Below are 15,185 nucleotides of genomic sequence, written 5' to 3'. Positions count from 1 at the left end.
AACACATTTATTAACTTTATTCGTCCCAACACCTTTATTCACAAATTTTGACCGTTCAAGACCACAAGAGAGGAAATCACTAGCCCCTAGTGTCACAAGTCTTTGTTCTTACCTTCCTTGTGTGCCTGATTTTCTGAGGGCTTAGCTTTTCTAAATCCTCTTGGATTTCCTTTACCTATTAAATATGAAAATGACAACATTGTAAGCGAGTCAGCGGTATACATTTACTATCCACTGCTGTGGCTGCAGAATTAATCATAAGCTTGCTGCCACACTACATCTCTTTCCTGATTGACATTCTGCTTTTTTTATTTTTATTTTTTTTACCTGCACAATGCTCTATTTGCATTTATATTCTGGCTTTTATTTCCTAAGAGGAAGTACCGTATTTTTTGCTTGATAAGACCTAGGTTTTTGTCAGCCGGTCCCCCCCCCAGATCAGGACCTCCCGTCAGTCCCCCCCCCCCCAGATCAGGACCTCCCGTCAGTCCCCCCCCTCCCCCCCCCCAGATCAGGACCTCCCGTCAGTCCCCCCCCCCCCAGATCAGGACCTCCCGTCAGTCCCCCCCCCCCCCCAGATCAGGACCTCCCGTCAGTCCCCCCCCCCCCCCCCAGATCAGGACCTCCCGTCAGTCCCCCCCCCCCCCAGATCAGGACCTCCGTCAGTCCCCCCCCCCCAGATCAGGACCTCCCGTCAGGCCCCCCCCCCCCCAGATCAGGACCTCCCGTCAGTCCCCCCCCCCCCCCAGATCAGGACCTCCCGTCAGTCCCCCCCCCCCCCCCAGATCAGGACCTCCCGTCAGTCCCCCCCCCCCCCCCAGATCAGGACCTCCCGTCAGTCCCCCCCCCCCCCCAGATCAGGACCTCCCGTCAGTCCCCCCCCCCCCCCAGATCAGGACCTCCCGTCAGTCCCCCCCCCCCCCCCCAGATCAGGACCTCCCGTCAGTCCGTCCCCCCCCCAGATCAGGACCTCCCGTCAGTCCGTCCCCCCCCAGATCAGGACCTCCCGTCAGTCCGTCCCCCCCCAGATCAGGACCTCCCGTCAGTCCGTCCCCCCCCAGATCAGGACCTCCCGTCAGTCCGTCCCCCCCCAGATCAGGACCTCCGTCAGTCCGTCCCCCCCCAGATCAGGACCTCCCGTCAGTCCGTCCCCCCCCAGATCAGGACCTCCCGTCAGTCCGTCCCCCCCCAGATCAGGACCTCCCGTCAGTCCGTCCCCCCCCAGATCAGGACCTCCCGTCAGTCCGTCCCCCCCAGATCAGGACCTCCCGTCAGATGCATGGATTATGCATATTCAAGTGCTGTAGGCATGCCTCCCATGTCCTTACAGATGAGGGGGAGGAATGCCAGGAAAAGGAATATTGATTAAAGGGAGTGGTTGGGATTGAGACGTCAATCTACAGAGTCGCTCTGCCTTGCGGGACCTTTATGGCAGTGCGGCAGGAAATGACAGAGGGAGCGCTGCAATGTAAACAATACCTAGCGCAGCTTCGGTAACCTGGAGGAGTGAGAGAGAGGGAGAAAAAAAAAGGGGGGGGAACCTTCAGGGGGACCTTACAGATACATTTAACGGTGAATACTAATGTTAGTTTAAAAGACTGTGATCCCGGACAACCCCTTTAACTCAAGGTAATGACTTAGTGTCAATAGCCTTTAAAGCAAAAATGTCTACCTAGCAATAACTTTCTGTTCTGCATCATATAAGTTAATTTTAACTTATAACTGATTAACTTCATCTGAATAACAGGAAAGCTAATTATAATAAAATTCTTCGGCGCCAGGAAATGGGACAACAAACATGGCTGCACTTCACAAAAACGGCCACAACAAAGCAGAAAAACTATAATGTCTCCGTCAGTTAAATTTTGCTTCAACTTCTGATTTACAAACTTAAAGGGGTATTCCCATCTTGTACATTGGGGGTATATTGCTATACTTAGAACGAAGACTGCAAAGTGTTGGGGGGCGCAACACGCATGTGCGGCTGCCCTTTATTCCTTTAGATGTGACTGCCGAAAAACGGCTGAGTGCTGGCTCAGCTATTTCCGTAAGCCCCATAGAAGTGAAAGTAGCGTTGGCCGCACTTGCGCGTTGCGATTCACATTCACTTCAATGGGACTTCCGAAAATTGCTGAGCGCGCCACTTGGCTATTTTCAACATCCCACAGAAATGAATGGAGGGCTGCCACGCATGGGCCCTACGGCACTTTGCAGGCTCTGTTCCAGAGATGGGACTGGCACCTATGAGACATTGGGGGCATATCCTAGCAATATACCCCCAATGTCCAAGATGGGAATACCCCTTTAAAGGCAACTTACATTTTGGGTGGTATTCCTATTCATGTTCTTGTTTTCAGAGCAGTTCTGTTAATACTAACCAAGATCACACCCAGGATTTATTGCACTCAGGAATGAATGCTCTCTTATGATCCATCCTCTGCAAAAAAAACAAATTCCTCTTTAAATGTCATCACCTGTTGCTGCAAAACATAGAGCATCCTGGCTGATCGAGCTGTTCGTTCCTGCTGGCGTACGCGGCCTCTGACTTCTTCTGATGGATCCAAGAAATCTATTTGGTGGTCTGAAAGATGAAACGTGCAAAAATAACAGAAAATATATTAAATGGTCACTAACATTCCAACAAACTTTGCATAAATCAACAGTAAAGCCAAACATAAATCTCAGAATATATCTTGTTTGGGGAAAATGCCTCTTTCTCCACTTATCAGCCACTTTCTCCCTTCCCAAAAACTAATAGGTCACCCTTCCTGTTAAATCCATCTTGAGAGACCAAGACGACTGCCAGTTCTCTGGAGGATCAGATTATAACTGGAAATAAGGAGTCGGGAGACGAGCTGTAGTGAGAGTGACTGGAGCAGCTTTTTCATTCTGCAGTCTATGGCGAGACATCAAAGCAACTAGTCTCCACCGACCTGAGCTGGCAGAGGGGAAATAAAATCAAGTACCAGATAAAAGCCCTTTATCGCTCATGTGGCAGCCAATTCTGAAAAGTCTGAAAGTGTAAGGCTACATTCACATGTGTGATTTCCTGGAAAAAGATCTCAAAACCGGAGGAAAACGCTTCAGTTTTATTTAATACAACTGGCTGCGTCCGTTCCGTTCGGATGAGATTGTAGTAAAACAAAAGTGAACAAACCCTTTTCCAGTCTGAAAACCCCCTTGATTCTGCACCATTGACTTCCATTGTTTTTAGTGCCGGATCTGGCTTGTTCAGTTTCGCAAACCATACACAAGCAGCGGTTTTGTGTCCGGTCACAGAACGCAACAAACCGGAAAGGAATGCATTTGTTCAGTTTTGTTTCCATCGACAATAAATTGGGACAAAACTGAGGTGGGTTCCTCCGGTTTTGAGATTCTCTGCCGGATCTCAAAACCCGATACGAAAACGCATATGTGAAAGTAGCCTGAGCGCGCCTTAAAGGGGTTGTGTCACTTCAGCAAATGGCATTTAGCATGTATAGAAAAGTTACTACAAGGCACTTACTAATGTATTGTGATTGCCCATATTGCCTCCTTTGCTGGCTGGATTCACTTTTCCATTGCATTATACACTGCTCATTTCCAGGGTTAAGGACCACCGTTGGCAGTACTTGCCCACTATAGGAAAAGGTGCCGACCTACAGTATGTGAGCTTCTATGGTACCGGCTAGGGATCGACCGATTATCGTCACCTAAGGGGTTTACTGCCGCTGAACGCAGCTCCCCGTCAGGGGCAGGGCGCCGGCAATGCGATTCTGTTGCCGGCACCTGCCTCCTGTATTATGTGTTAAAGCAGTGGTCCTCAGCTCCAATCCTCAGGGCCCAGCTGCCGGTCATGTTTTCAGGATTTCCTTAGTATTGGGCAGCTGATATAATTAGTGTCCATGCATCAGGACTTGCCACAGGTATTCATTCTGTGGGATACTCCCAAATCCTGACCGGCAAGTGGGCCCTGAGGACTGGAGTTGGGGAACCCTGTGTTAAAGTCTGGAACCCATATAAACTAGTCTTTAAAGAGGACCTTTCACTAGTTTAAAACCTAAAAACTAACTATATCTGTGGGCAGAGCGGCACCCAGGGGTCCCCCTGCACTTACTAGTATCTCTGGGCGCCGCTCCGTTCGCCCGGTATAGGCTCCGGTGTCTGCAGCTCCCTCTGTTGTACTGGGCGGAGTTTTTGTATTAGGGTTTTCCCTTGCTGCAGCGCTGGCCAATCGTAGCGCACAGCTCATAGCCTGGGACTCCCAGGCTATGAGCTGATGCGCTACGATTGGCCAGCGCTGCAGCAAGGGACAACCCTAATACAAAAACTCCGCCCAGTACAACAGAGGGAGCTGCAGACAAGGATAGTACTGTTCTATTAGGCTAGGGCAGGGATCAGCAACCTTCGGCACTCCAGCTGTTGTGAAACTACAACTCCCAGCATGCAAACATGCTCGGCTGCTCTTCTAGCTTCCATGGAAGTGAATGAAGCATTCTGGGAGTAGTAGTTTCTGAACAGCTGGAGTGCCGGAGGTTGCTGATCCCTGGGCTAGGGCTACACGACGACATGTGTCGCGCGACACATAGGGCACAACTACAGCGCAACACATTGATGTCGCACGACAATTTTTATAATGATAGTCTATGGTGTCGCACTGCAACATGCTGCGACTGCAATGCAACAGTCGCCGAAAAATCCATCTTGGATGGATTTTTTGCTACTGTCGTATCACAGTCACAGCATGTGGCATGGCGACTATCATTATAAAAATTGTTGCGTGACACATGTCATCGTGTAGCCCTAGCCTTAGGGGACAGCTGTTTTGTTCCGCAAAATACAGAATGCACATCATACGTATTTTTTGCGGATCCGTTTTTATGGACTGCAAAATACATACATCGTGCATTACACAGCCTGAAGTGGCAGATTGTTGGGAAGGACACGTTCGCTCTCGGCAATCGCCTGCTCGCTAGTGGAGGAGATCACTGCTATTACATGAAGCGATCTCCTCCACAGTATGGGGAGGAGTGATCACGCTGAGATCACTCTGTCCCCATGCTGTATAGTGGTTTGCCGGCTGCAGATGCAGATCATTAATTCGTTATTAGACACCACGATCTGTCGCCTGCCAACTATTATTTTTCAACATGTCAAAAGATTTGGATTGCGCAATGATCAGGCAATTGGCGGCAATATTACACAGCCAGATGATCGCTAACGAGCATTCCTGCGAGCACGCATTAGTAATTACCTGCCGAAAAATCACAGAGTATAATACAGGCTTTAGTCAATAAAAGATCTCTCTGCCATAATACTTTTGTATTTATTAACACACAAGTATTCAACATCACATAGGGGGTCATTTATCAAACTGGTGTAAAGTAGAAACGGCTTAGCTGCCCATGGCAACCAATCAGATTCGACCTTCCATTTTGGACAGCTCCTTTGGACAATGAAAGCTGGAATCTGATTCGTTGCTATGAGCAACTAAGCCAGTTTTTTTTTCTGGCTAACACGGCACTACACAAGTCCTGCTCCACATTACTTCATATATGGAAGTATGTTCGGAAATCGCAGTATTTATGTAAAACGTACAACCCCGTTCTTACCTTTCTTGGCAAGGTCTTCAATTTTCTTCATGTAAGTGTGCAGCTCTTTCTGCAGACGCCTCACTTCATGCTCACTGGGGTCCATTCCTTTTTTCGGGCTTCCTCCAGGACCAGGATCTCGTGTAGGTGGCGAGTCTGAGACCCCCATGTCCATCCTGTTTCGATCTGGGGTATACACATATACTCTGGCCCCCGATCTGGTGACCTCAGGTTTTCCCGGACCGTTGGCCCTCGGCTCTTTGCTCGGCAGTCTCCTCCTGTCAGGACTGCTGGACACCACCCCTGGTTTAGGCTGAGGTTGCGCTTTGGAGCCGATCTTCTCCCTTAAGTTACTTCTTTTCACATCTCGCTTTGCAAGCTGGACCGCAAGATTCAGCCGCTCCTCCGAGACGATGCTGAACGATACAGATGAACAGGAATTTCGGAGCAAATCTTCAGCGGCTGAATGGTCTGCGTGTTTATTCTGGGCTCTTAAGATCTTCTCTATTACGATGGGATTGGGGCCTGTGTACTGGGCGGCTAAATTCGTTGGGTGCGTTACCACATCCAAATTAAATCTAAGCTGTGGGGGGAAAAAAGAAAAAATATATATTATTGCCATTGTGTTCTGCTTTTCTTGGGTACAAGCTAGGTGACATCCGATATGGCGGCCATTACAACCAGTGCACCAAGCACAGCGCCGTCCATTGTATAGTGGCTGTGCTTGGTATTGCATCCCAGGCCCACTCACTTGAAGCTGCACCCAAGTCATAAGACCAATGAAGGCCACATCTCTGGCCAAGGAGGAGGCCGGAGTGCTGTGGCCTCCTCAAACAGCTGATCCCCTGGGATGTTGGGCGTCAGACCCCAACAGTTCAGATATTCCCAGAAGATCCCTTTAAAATGTGCTGCACCCATTCCCCCAGATCTAAGGGCAGTAGTGCGCTGTAGAGTACTGTGACCCCTCTATTTGGGATAGTGACTACAATCTAAGCCTATAGACCCCCAGAAATTGTGGCCAAGAATATTTTCACACCAGCGTTTTCCCTTTCCGCTATTGGGATCCATCATAGGGTCTCAATACTGGAGGAAAGCACTTCAGTTTTGTCCCCATTCATTGTCAACAGGGACAAAACTGAACTGAAGGGAACGGAGTAACCAGAATATGTTCCCATGACGCACAGAATAGCGCAGCAAGCAGTGTTTTTGAGTGTGTCCTGGGATGCGGAGCAAGACTAATCCGTCATGACTCACAATGCAAGTCAATGGGGACAGATCCGTTTTCTCTGACACATTAGAAAACGGATCCGTCCCCCATTGACTTTCAATAGTGTTCATGCCGGATCCGTCTTGGCCATTTTAAAGATCTGTTCATAACGGATGCAGATGGTTGTATTATCAGTAACTGAAGCGTTTTTGCTGATACATGACGGATCCAGCAAAAACGCTGGTGTGAAAGTAGCCTAAAGATCTCAATACCGGAAAAAAAAAAAAGCTTCTGTTTTGTCCCCATTCATTGTCATTGTCCAAAATGCATTCCGTTCCGTTTGGTTGTGCTCCCATACCAGAGAGCAAACCGCAGCATGCTGCGGTTTTCTTTCCGTCCTGGGATGCGGAGCAAAACAGATCCGTCATGACCTACAATGCAAGTCAATGGGGACAGATCCGTTTTCTCTGCCACAATAGAAAACGGATCCGTCCTCCATTGACCTTCAATGGTGTACATGACGGATCCGTCTTGGCTATGTTTCATAACGGATGCAGATGGTTGTATTATCAGTAAGGCTACTTTCACACTGGCGGCACGGAACTCCGGCAGGTGAACAGCCTGTCGGATCCATCCTGCCGCTAGTGAACGTGTGCCCCCGGACTGCCGCTCTGTCCCCAATGACTATAATGGGGGCAGAGTTCCAGCGGAGGCACAGCGAGAGGCTGCCGGAATAAAACTACGACATATCCAGCATTTTTTCCGGCAGCCTCTCGCCGTCGTGCCTTCGCCCACATTATAGTCAATGGGGACCGAGCAGCAGTCCGGCAGCACACGTTCACTAGCGGCAGGACGGATCCGACAGCGGAGGTCCATGCTGCTAGTGTGAAAGTAGCCTACAAGATGTTACACTCTTGAAGGGGATTCCCATCTGATACAGTGATGCCGGATGATTTTATGATCAGGTTGCTGGGAACACAGTGATGCTGCAGTTCCCTGTACAGCCAGGTGGTCGGGGGGCGCTGTGCAGAGTGAAGGAGATGTAGCACTACACTGAATCCAGATCAAACTCACCTGTGTCCCCTTGGCTGATGCACTCGGCAGCCGCTCCAGAGCCATGGCTGATAATACTCTATAGAGAGGCCCCTTCCCCCGGCTGCACTACACTCCCGCACCCCTTCCCATCGTACATTGCCAACGTCACGTAAACCTCTCGGTGCAGCCTTCCATTCCCCCACTACAAAGCGGTTGAAACCGGCGCCATGACAACTGCGTACCAACTACGGGTCACCGCCCGGCCCAAACTTCGTAGCGAATCAGTTAGGTGGCGGGAATAAGCGAATGTGCGCGGGTGGTTTATAAATAAAGTTTATTCACTTTGAATGTATTTATAATAAAATGCAATGACGTACTAGTCAATTGAATAAAATACGAGGCCTGTGTCGTTAGCCTAAATATTATAATGTTTTGTTTGATGTGCCGTCCTAACGTCCTGCCAGTAGTCAAGATGGCCGCCAATGCATCATCACCATAGGCCTAAGAAGCCTTTATTTATATTCGTAGAATGTCACCTGTGAGTGTCGTTGGGCGAAAATATAAAAACTGTAAACTTCCATGAATCTTTATATCGCTATAACAGGCGCAATGTGGTGCCCTTAGATGCCTCACTAAAGATGGCTGCCAGCGCCTCACTGCCATGTGTCTGCGTAATGTTCACAGTGGGCAATTCTGCATTAACCCCTAATGATATAGTTAGGGGGTTAGATATGGTTTACATAAACCGTTTCTATGGCTGATAACTAGTGTTGAGCCGGCTGCAGTGACTTGGGTGTGCGGGCCCTTTAAACGTTAAGGAAGGAAGTGTCCGTAGTGGTGAATGAGCAGTCAGTGCTGTGATGGCGGACTACACGGAGGTGAAGGTGCGCGGCTACGAGGACTACTGCAGAGAGGCGGAGAAGCACAAGGGGAGGCCGCTGTTCGCTCTGTTCTGTGGGGACAAGGACGAGCAGGGGCTGAGCTGGTGCCCGGACTGTGTGACAGGTAAGGCCAGCACTACAACTCCCAGCAGGCTCCATGACAGATGAGCAAGTGTGCATGCTGGGAGTTGTAGTTTCACAACACCTGGGTTAAAGGGATCGCCCAGGAGTTCATGTGTGTGTTTCCTGCACTGACCATCAGATTGTGCAGAGAGAATGGCTGCATGATTAAAGGGGTTATTCAAGCTCTAAAATGCCTCCCCCTACCATAGTACTTACCTGGCTCCCCAGCACCCGCGTCAGGAGCAGGTAAGTACTATCTGTGGGAGGGGCCGGGTGTATAGGGAGGCATTTTAGGGCTTGGATAAATCAGAAGATAAATGTAATTTAATTCTTGTCCGTGTTTTCCAGATGGAACATGGACGAGTCTAAGGCCTGTTTCACACTTGCGCTTTGGTTTCCAGTTTTGAGAAGAGGATCTCAGAACCCGACCAAAACGGGTCAGTTTCATGTTGACACATCCAGATGCATCCGTTCCGTCAGGATGCGGTTGTGTTACATCGAAACGGAACAAATGGGTCTGTGATCCGTCCGCTCTGCAAAAAAAAAAAAGAACATGTTCTATTTTTCGTGCGTTGCGGAGGCACGGACAGAAACACCAGAGAAGCTCTCCGTAGGGTCCGTGCCTCTGTTTCACACCGCAGCTCCGGATTGTGGACCCATTCTAGTGAATGGGTCTGGACCCGCGATGCGGGGAGCACACGGCCGGTGCCCGCATGTTGCGGACCCGCGATGCGGGGAGCACACGGCCGGTGCCCGCATGTTGCGGACCCGCGATGCGGGGAGCACACGGCCGGTGCCCGCATGTTGCGGACCCGCGATGCGGGGAGCACACGGCCGGTGCCCGCATGTTGCGGACCCGCGATGCGGGGAGCACACGGCCGGTGCCCGCATGTTGCGGACCCGCGATGCGGGGAGCACACGGGCCGGTGCCCGCATGTTGCGGACCCGCGATGCGGGGAGCACACGGCCGGTGCCCGCATGTTGCGGACCCGCGATGCGGGGAGCACACGGCCGGTGCCCGCATGTTGCGGACCCGCGATGCGGGGAGCACACGGCCGGTGCCCGCATGTTGCGGACCCGCGATGCGGGGGAGCACACGGCCGGTGCCCGCATGTTGCGGACCCGCGATGCGGGGAGCACACGGCCGGTGCCCGCATGTTGCGGACCCGCGATGCGGGGAGCACACGGCCGGTGCCCGCATGTTGCGGACCCGCGATGCGGGGAGCACACGGCCGGTGCCCGCATGTTGCGGGACCCGCGATGCGGGGAGCACACGGCGGTGCCCGCATGTTGCGGACCCGCTGCTGCCCAGCCGTGTGCATGAGGCCGAACTCTTCTGCTACGTGCAGGGCTGTTAAGTAATCTTCTGCTCCTGAAGAATGTGTCAAAGTTCCCAGTGACTCCGGAGCCACATCATTAAGATTAACCATTGGTGGAACGTCATTGTTCAAGATTAGTGTTGAGCGAACTTGTGTTTTAAGTTTGGCGTCTAAAGTTCGGGTTATCGAAGTATCCCGTTATGGATTCCGCTACCATGGACCAAAACGGGATACTTCGATAACCTGAACTCGAACTTTAGACGCCGAACTTAAAACACAAGTTCGCTCAACACTATTCAAGATTATTTTTTTTCCTCTTGGGTCGACATATTGTTGTAAATGGAGGAGATGAAGTACATGGGTTCTGAATATCATTACGGGGATTTTTTTTTTTTTTGTGCTAACCTGTTTTTTTTCCTCTTGTTTTGTAAAATATTTCCAAGAACTTTATGGGTTTGCGATCCTTACACCATGAGGCCCATAATTTCCTACTGACCTACATCTGTCTATGTGGCTATGACATTTTGGGGGGTTTTCTGGACCCAAAAGTCAGTACACGCACCACAAAAAATAATACTGTGTGACACCACCGTTAGGTCCGCAGTAATCGTTTTGTTGCAGAAATATCTGCGCCTGAAAATCCATTTCATTCATGAGGTTGTCAGCGTGAGCCCAGTTTTCTGCTAATCCCCATTCAGATGAAGACTCTGCAATAAATCTCCCGTGTGTGAATATACCCTTATACTACAATTCATGACCAGGGAGGAGCGAACTTGTGTTTTTAAGTTCGGCGTACAAGGTTCGGGTTCTCTAATAATTCCATTATGGATTCCGCTACCACGGAGCATAACTTACATTTATCTGTATTATATATTTTTTTTTTTCTAGCTGAGCCGGTCGTGCGCAAGGAACTGACACATCTTCCTGAAGGGTCTGTATTTATATACTGCCAAGTTGGAGAGAGACCTTAGTAAGTAACTTGTGTCGTCATCACTTTACTAGTTTTCCATCGGCCTAGCTGGAGGAGGACGAGTTGTATTCTGTATCAGAGGTTGCGGTACGTTTTTTCCAGATGAGCAAAAAGGTTAGGTCTACACGACAACGTGTGTCGCGTGACAATAAGTCACAACTACACTACAACACTTTTTATAATGATAGTCTATGGTGTCGCAATGCGACATGCCGCGACTGCGACGTTCGCAGAATTTTTTTTCTTGGATGGATTTTTTGCGACTGTCACGTCGCAGCATGTCACAGTGCGACACCATAGTATCATTATAAAAATTGTCGTGTAGACCTAGGGCTACACGACGACATTTGTCGCACCAACGTCGCGTGAAAATATTTCTAATGATAGTCTATGGTGTTGCACTGCGCAAAAAATCAATTCGAAATGGATTTTTCTGCGACTGTTGTGTCGTATGTCGCATTGCGACACTATAGACTATCATTATAAAAATTGTCGCGCGACAAACGTTGCAGTGCAGTTGTGCCCTCTCTGTCGCGCGACTTATACATGTCGTCATGTAGACCTAGCCTAAGGCTTCGTTCACATCTCCGTTAGGAGATCTGGCCGGCTGTGCTGGATCCCCACTGACTGCAATGACGTCCGGCGGTGATCCGGCCGATTTCAGGCATAAATGAAGCTGTGGCTTGTTTTTTGCAGTGTGAGATGTAGTTTTCATTGGTGCCATTTTTTGGGAGTACATGAGACTTGCTGATTGCGGTAACTTTAAAAAAAAAATTGGGGTCGGTGGTGAATAGGAAAAATACCAATTACGTATAGGCCTCATGCACACGGCCGTTGTTTTGGTTCACATCGGCTCGGATGCTGCGGACCCATTCACTTCAATGGGGCCGCAAAAGATGCAGACAGCACTCTGTGTGCTGTCCGCATCCGTTGCTCCGTTCCGTGGCCTCGTAAAAAAAAAAAAAAAAATATAACCTGTCCTATTCTTGTCTGCGCTTTGTGGACAAGAATAGGCAGTTATATTAAAGGCTGTCCGTGTCGTTCCGCGATTTGCAGACCGCAAAACATACTACGGTCGTGTGCATGTAGCCATATGCAGCATTTATTTTTTTTACGTTGTTCATGGGGTGGTTTAAATAACATGTTAGGGCACTTTCACATCAGCGCCATTATTTTCGTTCTTCTGTTCCGTTGCAGAAGAACAAAAATAACGGAAGTGCCAGTGTCCGCACATAAGTGACAGGAACGGAGCTTACCAGATCCTATTGTCTATAATGGGATCAGTTTGGGAGAACATTTCTTTATGTTGCTGCATTCAAGTAGCCATATGTGGGCTTGTTATTTTTTATTTTTTTTATACAGACAATTATTTTTGTGGTGGGGTCTGGGGGGGGAAAAAAACAATTATACTGTTTTTTGTGTTATTCACATGTTTGTTATATGGGTTATTATGATTGCAGCCATACAATACATGTGATTTTATTTATTTTTATACAGGTTTTCATTTTTGTTCTTGCTTGTTAGTAATAAACTGAGAGGGAATCTATTAGGCTGTGCATTCAGTATGTGCTCAATAGGCACATAGACATGGCAGTCCAACGGGGGGCTTTTATTAGGGCTCCGGGTGCCATGGCAATCCATAGGTGTCTTGTAGCAGGGTGCTGATGAGGTGACTGTGGGAGTCTCTCCACCTGTCTAACCACCTAGATGCAGCAGTCGCTATTGACTGTGGCTTCTAAGGAGATAAAGAGATCGGATCGGACTCATTTTTGATCCCAATCATTACATCGGCTGTATATTATAGCCAGCGACTGCTGCGGGCACTGATCATGTGCCATTCAAAATTGTGGTTAAAATGTGGTCCTCTCAAGGATACATTGGATATAAAGGAAATTAAAGTGTCATCACAGACAACTCTTGTCTAGTTCAGGGCTGGTCTTCACAAAAAGGTCGCCGTGGTCTTCCAGAGAGGTTTCACTGTACTTTAGTATAACAACTGTGTAAATGAATGTGACTTAAACTATTCTAATGAATTACATATAGATTGAAGGGTTTTCTCATGTTGGAAAGAACTTTGGCCATGGGTCTCCTGTCACCAGTCATGGTATATCTGTGCTTGGGTTGACAGTGGGGAGCCATGTTCATCTGTATTGCATTTTGTTTTGCAGCTGGAAAGACCCAAACAATGAATTCAAAAGAATTTTAAAGCTGAAGGGGGTCCCCACTCTTCTGAAGGTAGGAACGGTAAGTCTTCAGAATATACGTTATACGTAGCCTTCACATGGAAACTGCTTTTGACTAGAGATGAGCACGGTTACAGCAGCTCGCCAGCCCGCAACTTACCCGCTACATAACAGTATTTCCACCTCCTATAAGACATTGAAGGCATTCTCCAGTCACTAGTCAGACCTATTTATACACAGTTCAAACATTAAATGGAAATTTAGGAATTCTCAATATGGGCCTTGAGATTAGGAGCCTAAGGTTATATGAAAAAAACTTTCTTTATGTCTACTTTACAGCCACAGAAACTCACAGAAGAGGAGTGCCTTAAGTGTGATCTGGTCCAGATGCTCTTCTCCGAAGATTAACCATCCTTGGACGGTGCCTTTTACATTTACTCTCCACTTACACTTGAAGATCAGAGGCAGAAGGAGGTTGACGAGTGTTCATCCAAATCTCCCATTGTTCAGAATGAAGAGGGACAATGGCGTTTTCACATTCCTAAACTGGTCATATTTCAGGCCTGTAGGTCTAAAATGATCTCCTCAAATTCAATTAAACTGGTTTCTAGTGATGGCTGCCTGGTTTTCACTCCTGATTTGAGCACCTTAAGGGTCCATTCACACGCCCGTGAATGTGTCCGCACCCGTTCCTCAAATTGCGGACCCATTCATTCTCTATGGGGTAAGAATGGATGCAGACAGCACACTGTGTGCTGCCTGCATCCGAACCTCCGGTCCGCGTCTCCGGAAAAAATAAATAGAACCTGTCCTATTCTTGTCTCCGCAATTGCGGACAAGAATAGGCAGTTCTATGGGGGTGCCGGCCGGGTGTAATACACTACGGACATGTGAATGGACCGTAGAGAGACCTCGTCACCTTGAAATGGTGAAAGAGCAGGAGGAGCTGAGCAGATTGATTATTTACAGGTCCTTCTAAAAAAATTTGCATATTGTGATAAAGTTCATTATTTTCTGTAATGTACTGATAAACATTAGACTTTCATATATTTTAGATTCATTACACACAACTGAAGTAGTTCAAGCCAAAAATTAGCATATCATGAAAAGGTTCTCTAAACGAGCTATTAACCTAATCATCTGAATTAACTCTAAACACCTGCAAAAGATTCCTGAGGCTTTTAAAAACTCCCAGCCTGGTTCATTACTCAAAACCGCAATCATGGGTAAGACTGCCGACCTGACTGCTGTCCAGAAGGCCATCATTGACACCCTCAAGCAAGAGGGTAAGACACAGAAAGAAATTTCTGAACAAATAGGCTGTTCCCAGAGTGCTGTATCAAGGCACCTCAGTGGGAAGGAAAAAGTGTGGCAGAAAACGCTGCACAACGAGAAGAGGTGACCGGAGCCTGAGGAAGATTGGGGAGAAGGACCGATTCCAGACCTTGGGGGACCTGCGGAAGCAGTGGACTGAGTCTGGAGTAGAAACATCCAGAGCCACCGTGTACAGGCGTGTGCAGGAAATGGGCTAAGGTGCCGCATTCCCCAGAAACAGCGGCAGAAGCGCCTGACCTGGGCTACAGAGAAGCAGCACTGGACTGTTGCATGTCATTCGGAAATCAAGGTGCCAGAGTCTGGAGGAAGACTGGGGAGAGGGAAATGCCAAAATGCCTGAAGTCCAGTGTCAAGTACCCACAGTCAGTGATGGTCTGGGGTGCCATGTCAGCTGCTGGTGTTGGTCCACTGTGTTTTATCAAGGGCAGGGTCAATGCAGCTAGCTATCAGGAGATTTTGGAGCACTTCATGCTTCCATCTGCTGAAAAGCTTTATGGAAATGAAGATTTCATTTTTCAGCACGACCTGGCACCTGCTCACAGTGCCAAAACCACTGGTAAAT

The 15,185-nt window shown here is 48.6% G+C and overlaps 2 protein-coding genes across 5 annotated transcripts in view; one reads left to right on the top strand and one right to left on the bottom strand.

The window, feature by feature from the left end:
- Positions 1–8,045, bottom strand: part of LOC122932454 (protein moonraker-like) — a 36,759-nt gene extending 28,714 nt beyond the window's left edge. For all 3 annotated transcript variants that reach the window (XM_044286865.1, XM_044286866.1, XM_044286867.1), the window contains exons 1-4: positions 7,852–8,045; positions 5,592–6,153; positions 2,475–2,581; positions 113–175 (exon numbers count right to left, since the gene is read on the bottom strand). In XM_044286865.1, coding sequence (XP_044142800.1) covers positions 113–175; positions 2,475–2,581; positions 5,592–6,153; positions 7,852–7,896 — 777 coding nt within the window. In that variant the 5' untranslated portion in view covers positions 7,897–8,045. The remainder of the gene's footprint in view (positions 1–112; positions 176–2,474; positions 2,582–5,591; positions 6,154–7,851) is intronic.
- Positions 8,046–8,595: 550 nt separating this feature from the next.
- Positions 8,596–14,069, top strand: LOC122932662 (thioredoxin domain-containing protein 17-like). Of its 2 annotated transcripts, none has more exons than XM_044287206.1 (4): positions 8,596–8,817; positions 11,024–11,105; positions 13,274–13,340; positions 13,628–14,069. In XM_044287206.1, the coding sequence occupies exons 1-4, from the start codon at positions 8,673–8,675 to the stop codon at positions 13,694–13,696; spliced, it is 363 nt and encodes a 120-aa protein (XP_044143141.1). In that variant the 5' UTR covers positions 8,596–8,672; the 3' UTR covers positions 13,697–14,069. The 2 variants fall into 2 exon arrangements, with proteins under 2 accessions (XP_044143141.1, XP_044143140.1); XM_044287205.1 differs by having other exon boundaries at positions 8,619–8,817; positions 13,274–13,349.
- The last annotated feature ends 1,116 nt before the right edge of the window (positions 14,070–15,185 follow it).

Source organism: Bufo gargarizans, chromosome 3, assembly GCF_014858855.1.
Source record: "Bufo gargarizans isolate SCDJY-AF-19 chromosome 3, ASM1485885v1, whole genome shotgun sequence".
NCBI classification, from domain to species: Eukaryota; Metazoa; Chordata; class Amphibia; order Anura; family Bufonidae; genus Bufo; species Bufo gargarizans.
Note: the sequence above shows the minus strand (reverse complement) of the source record. Positions and strands in the feature narration are given on the sequence as shown.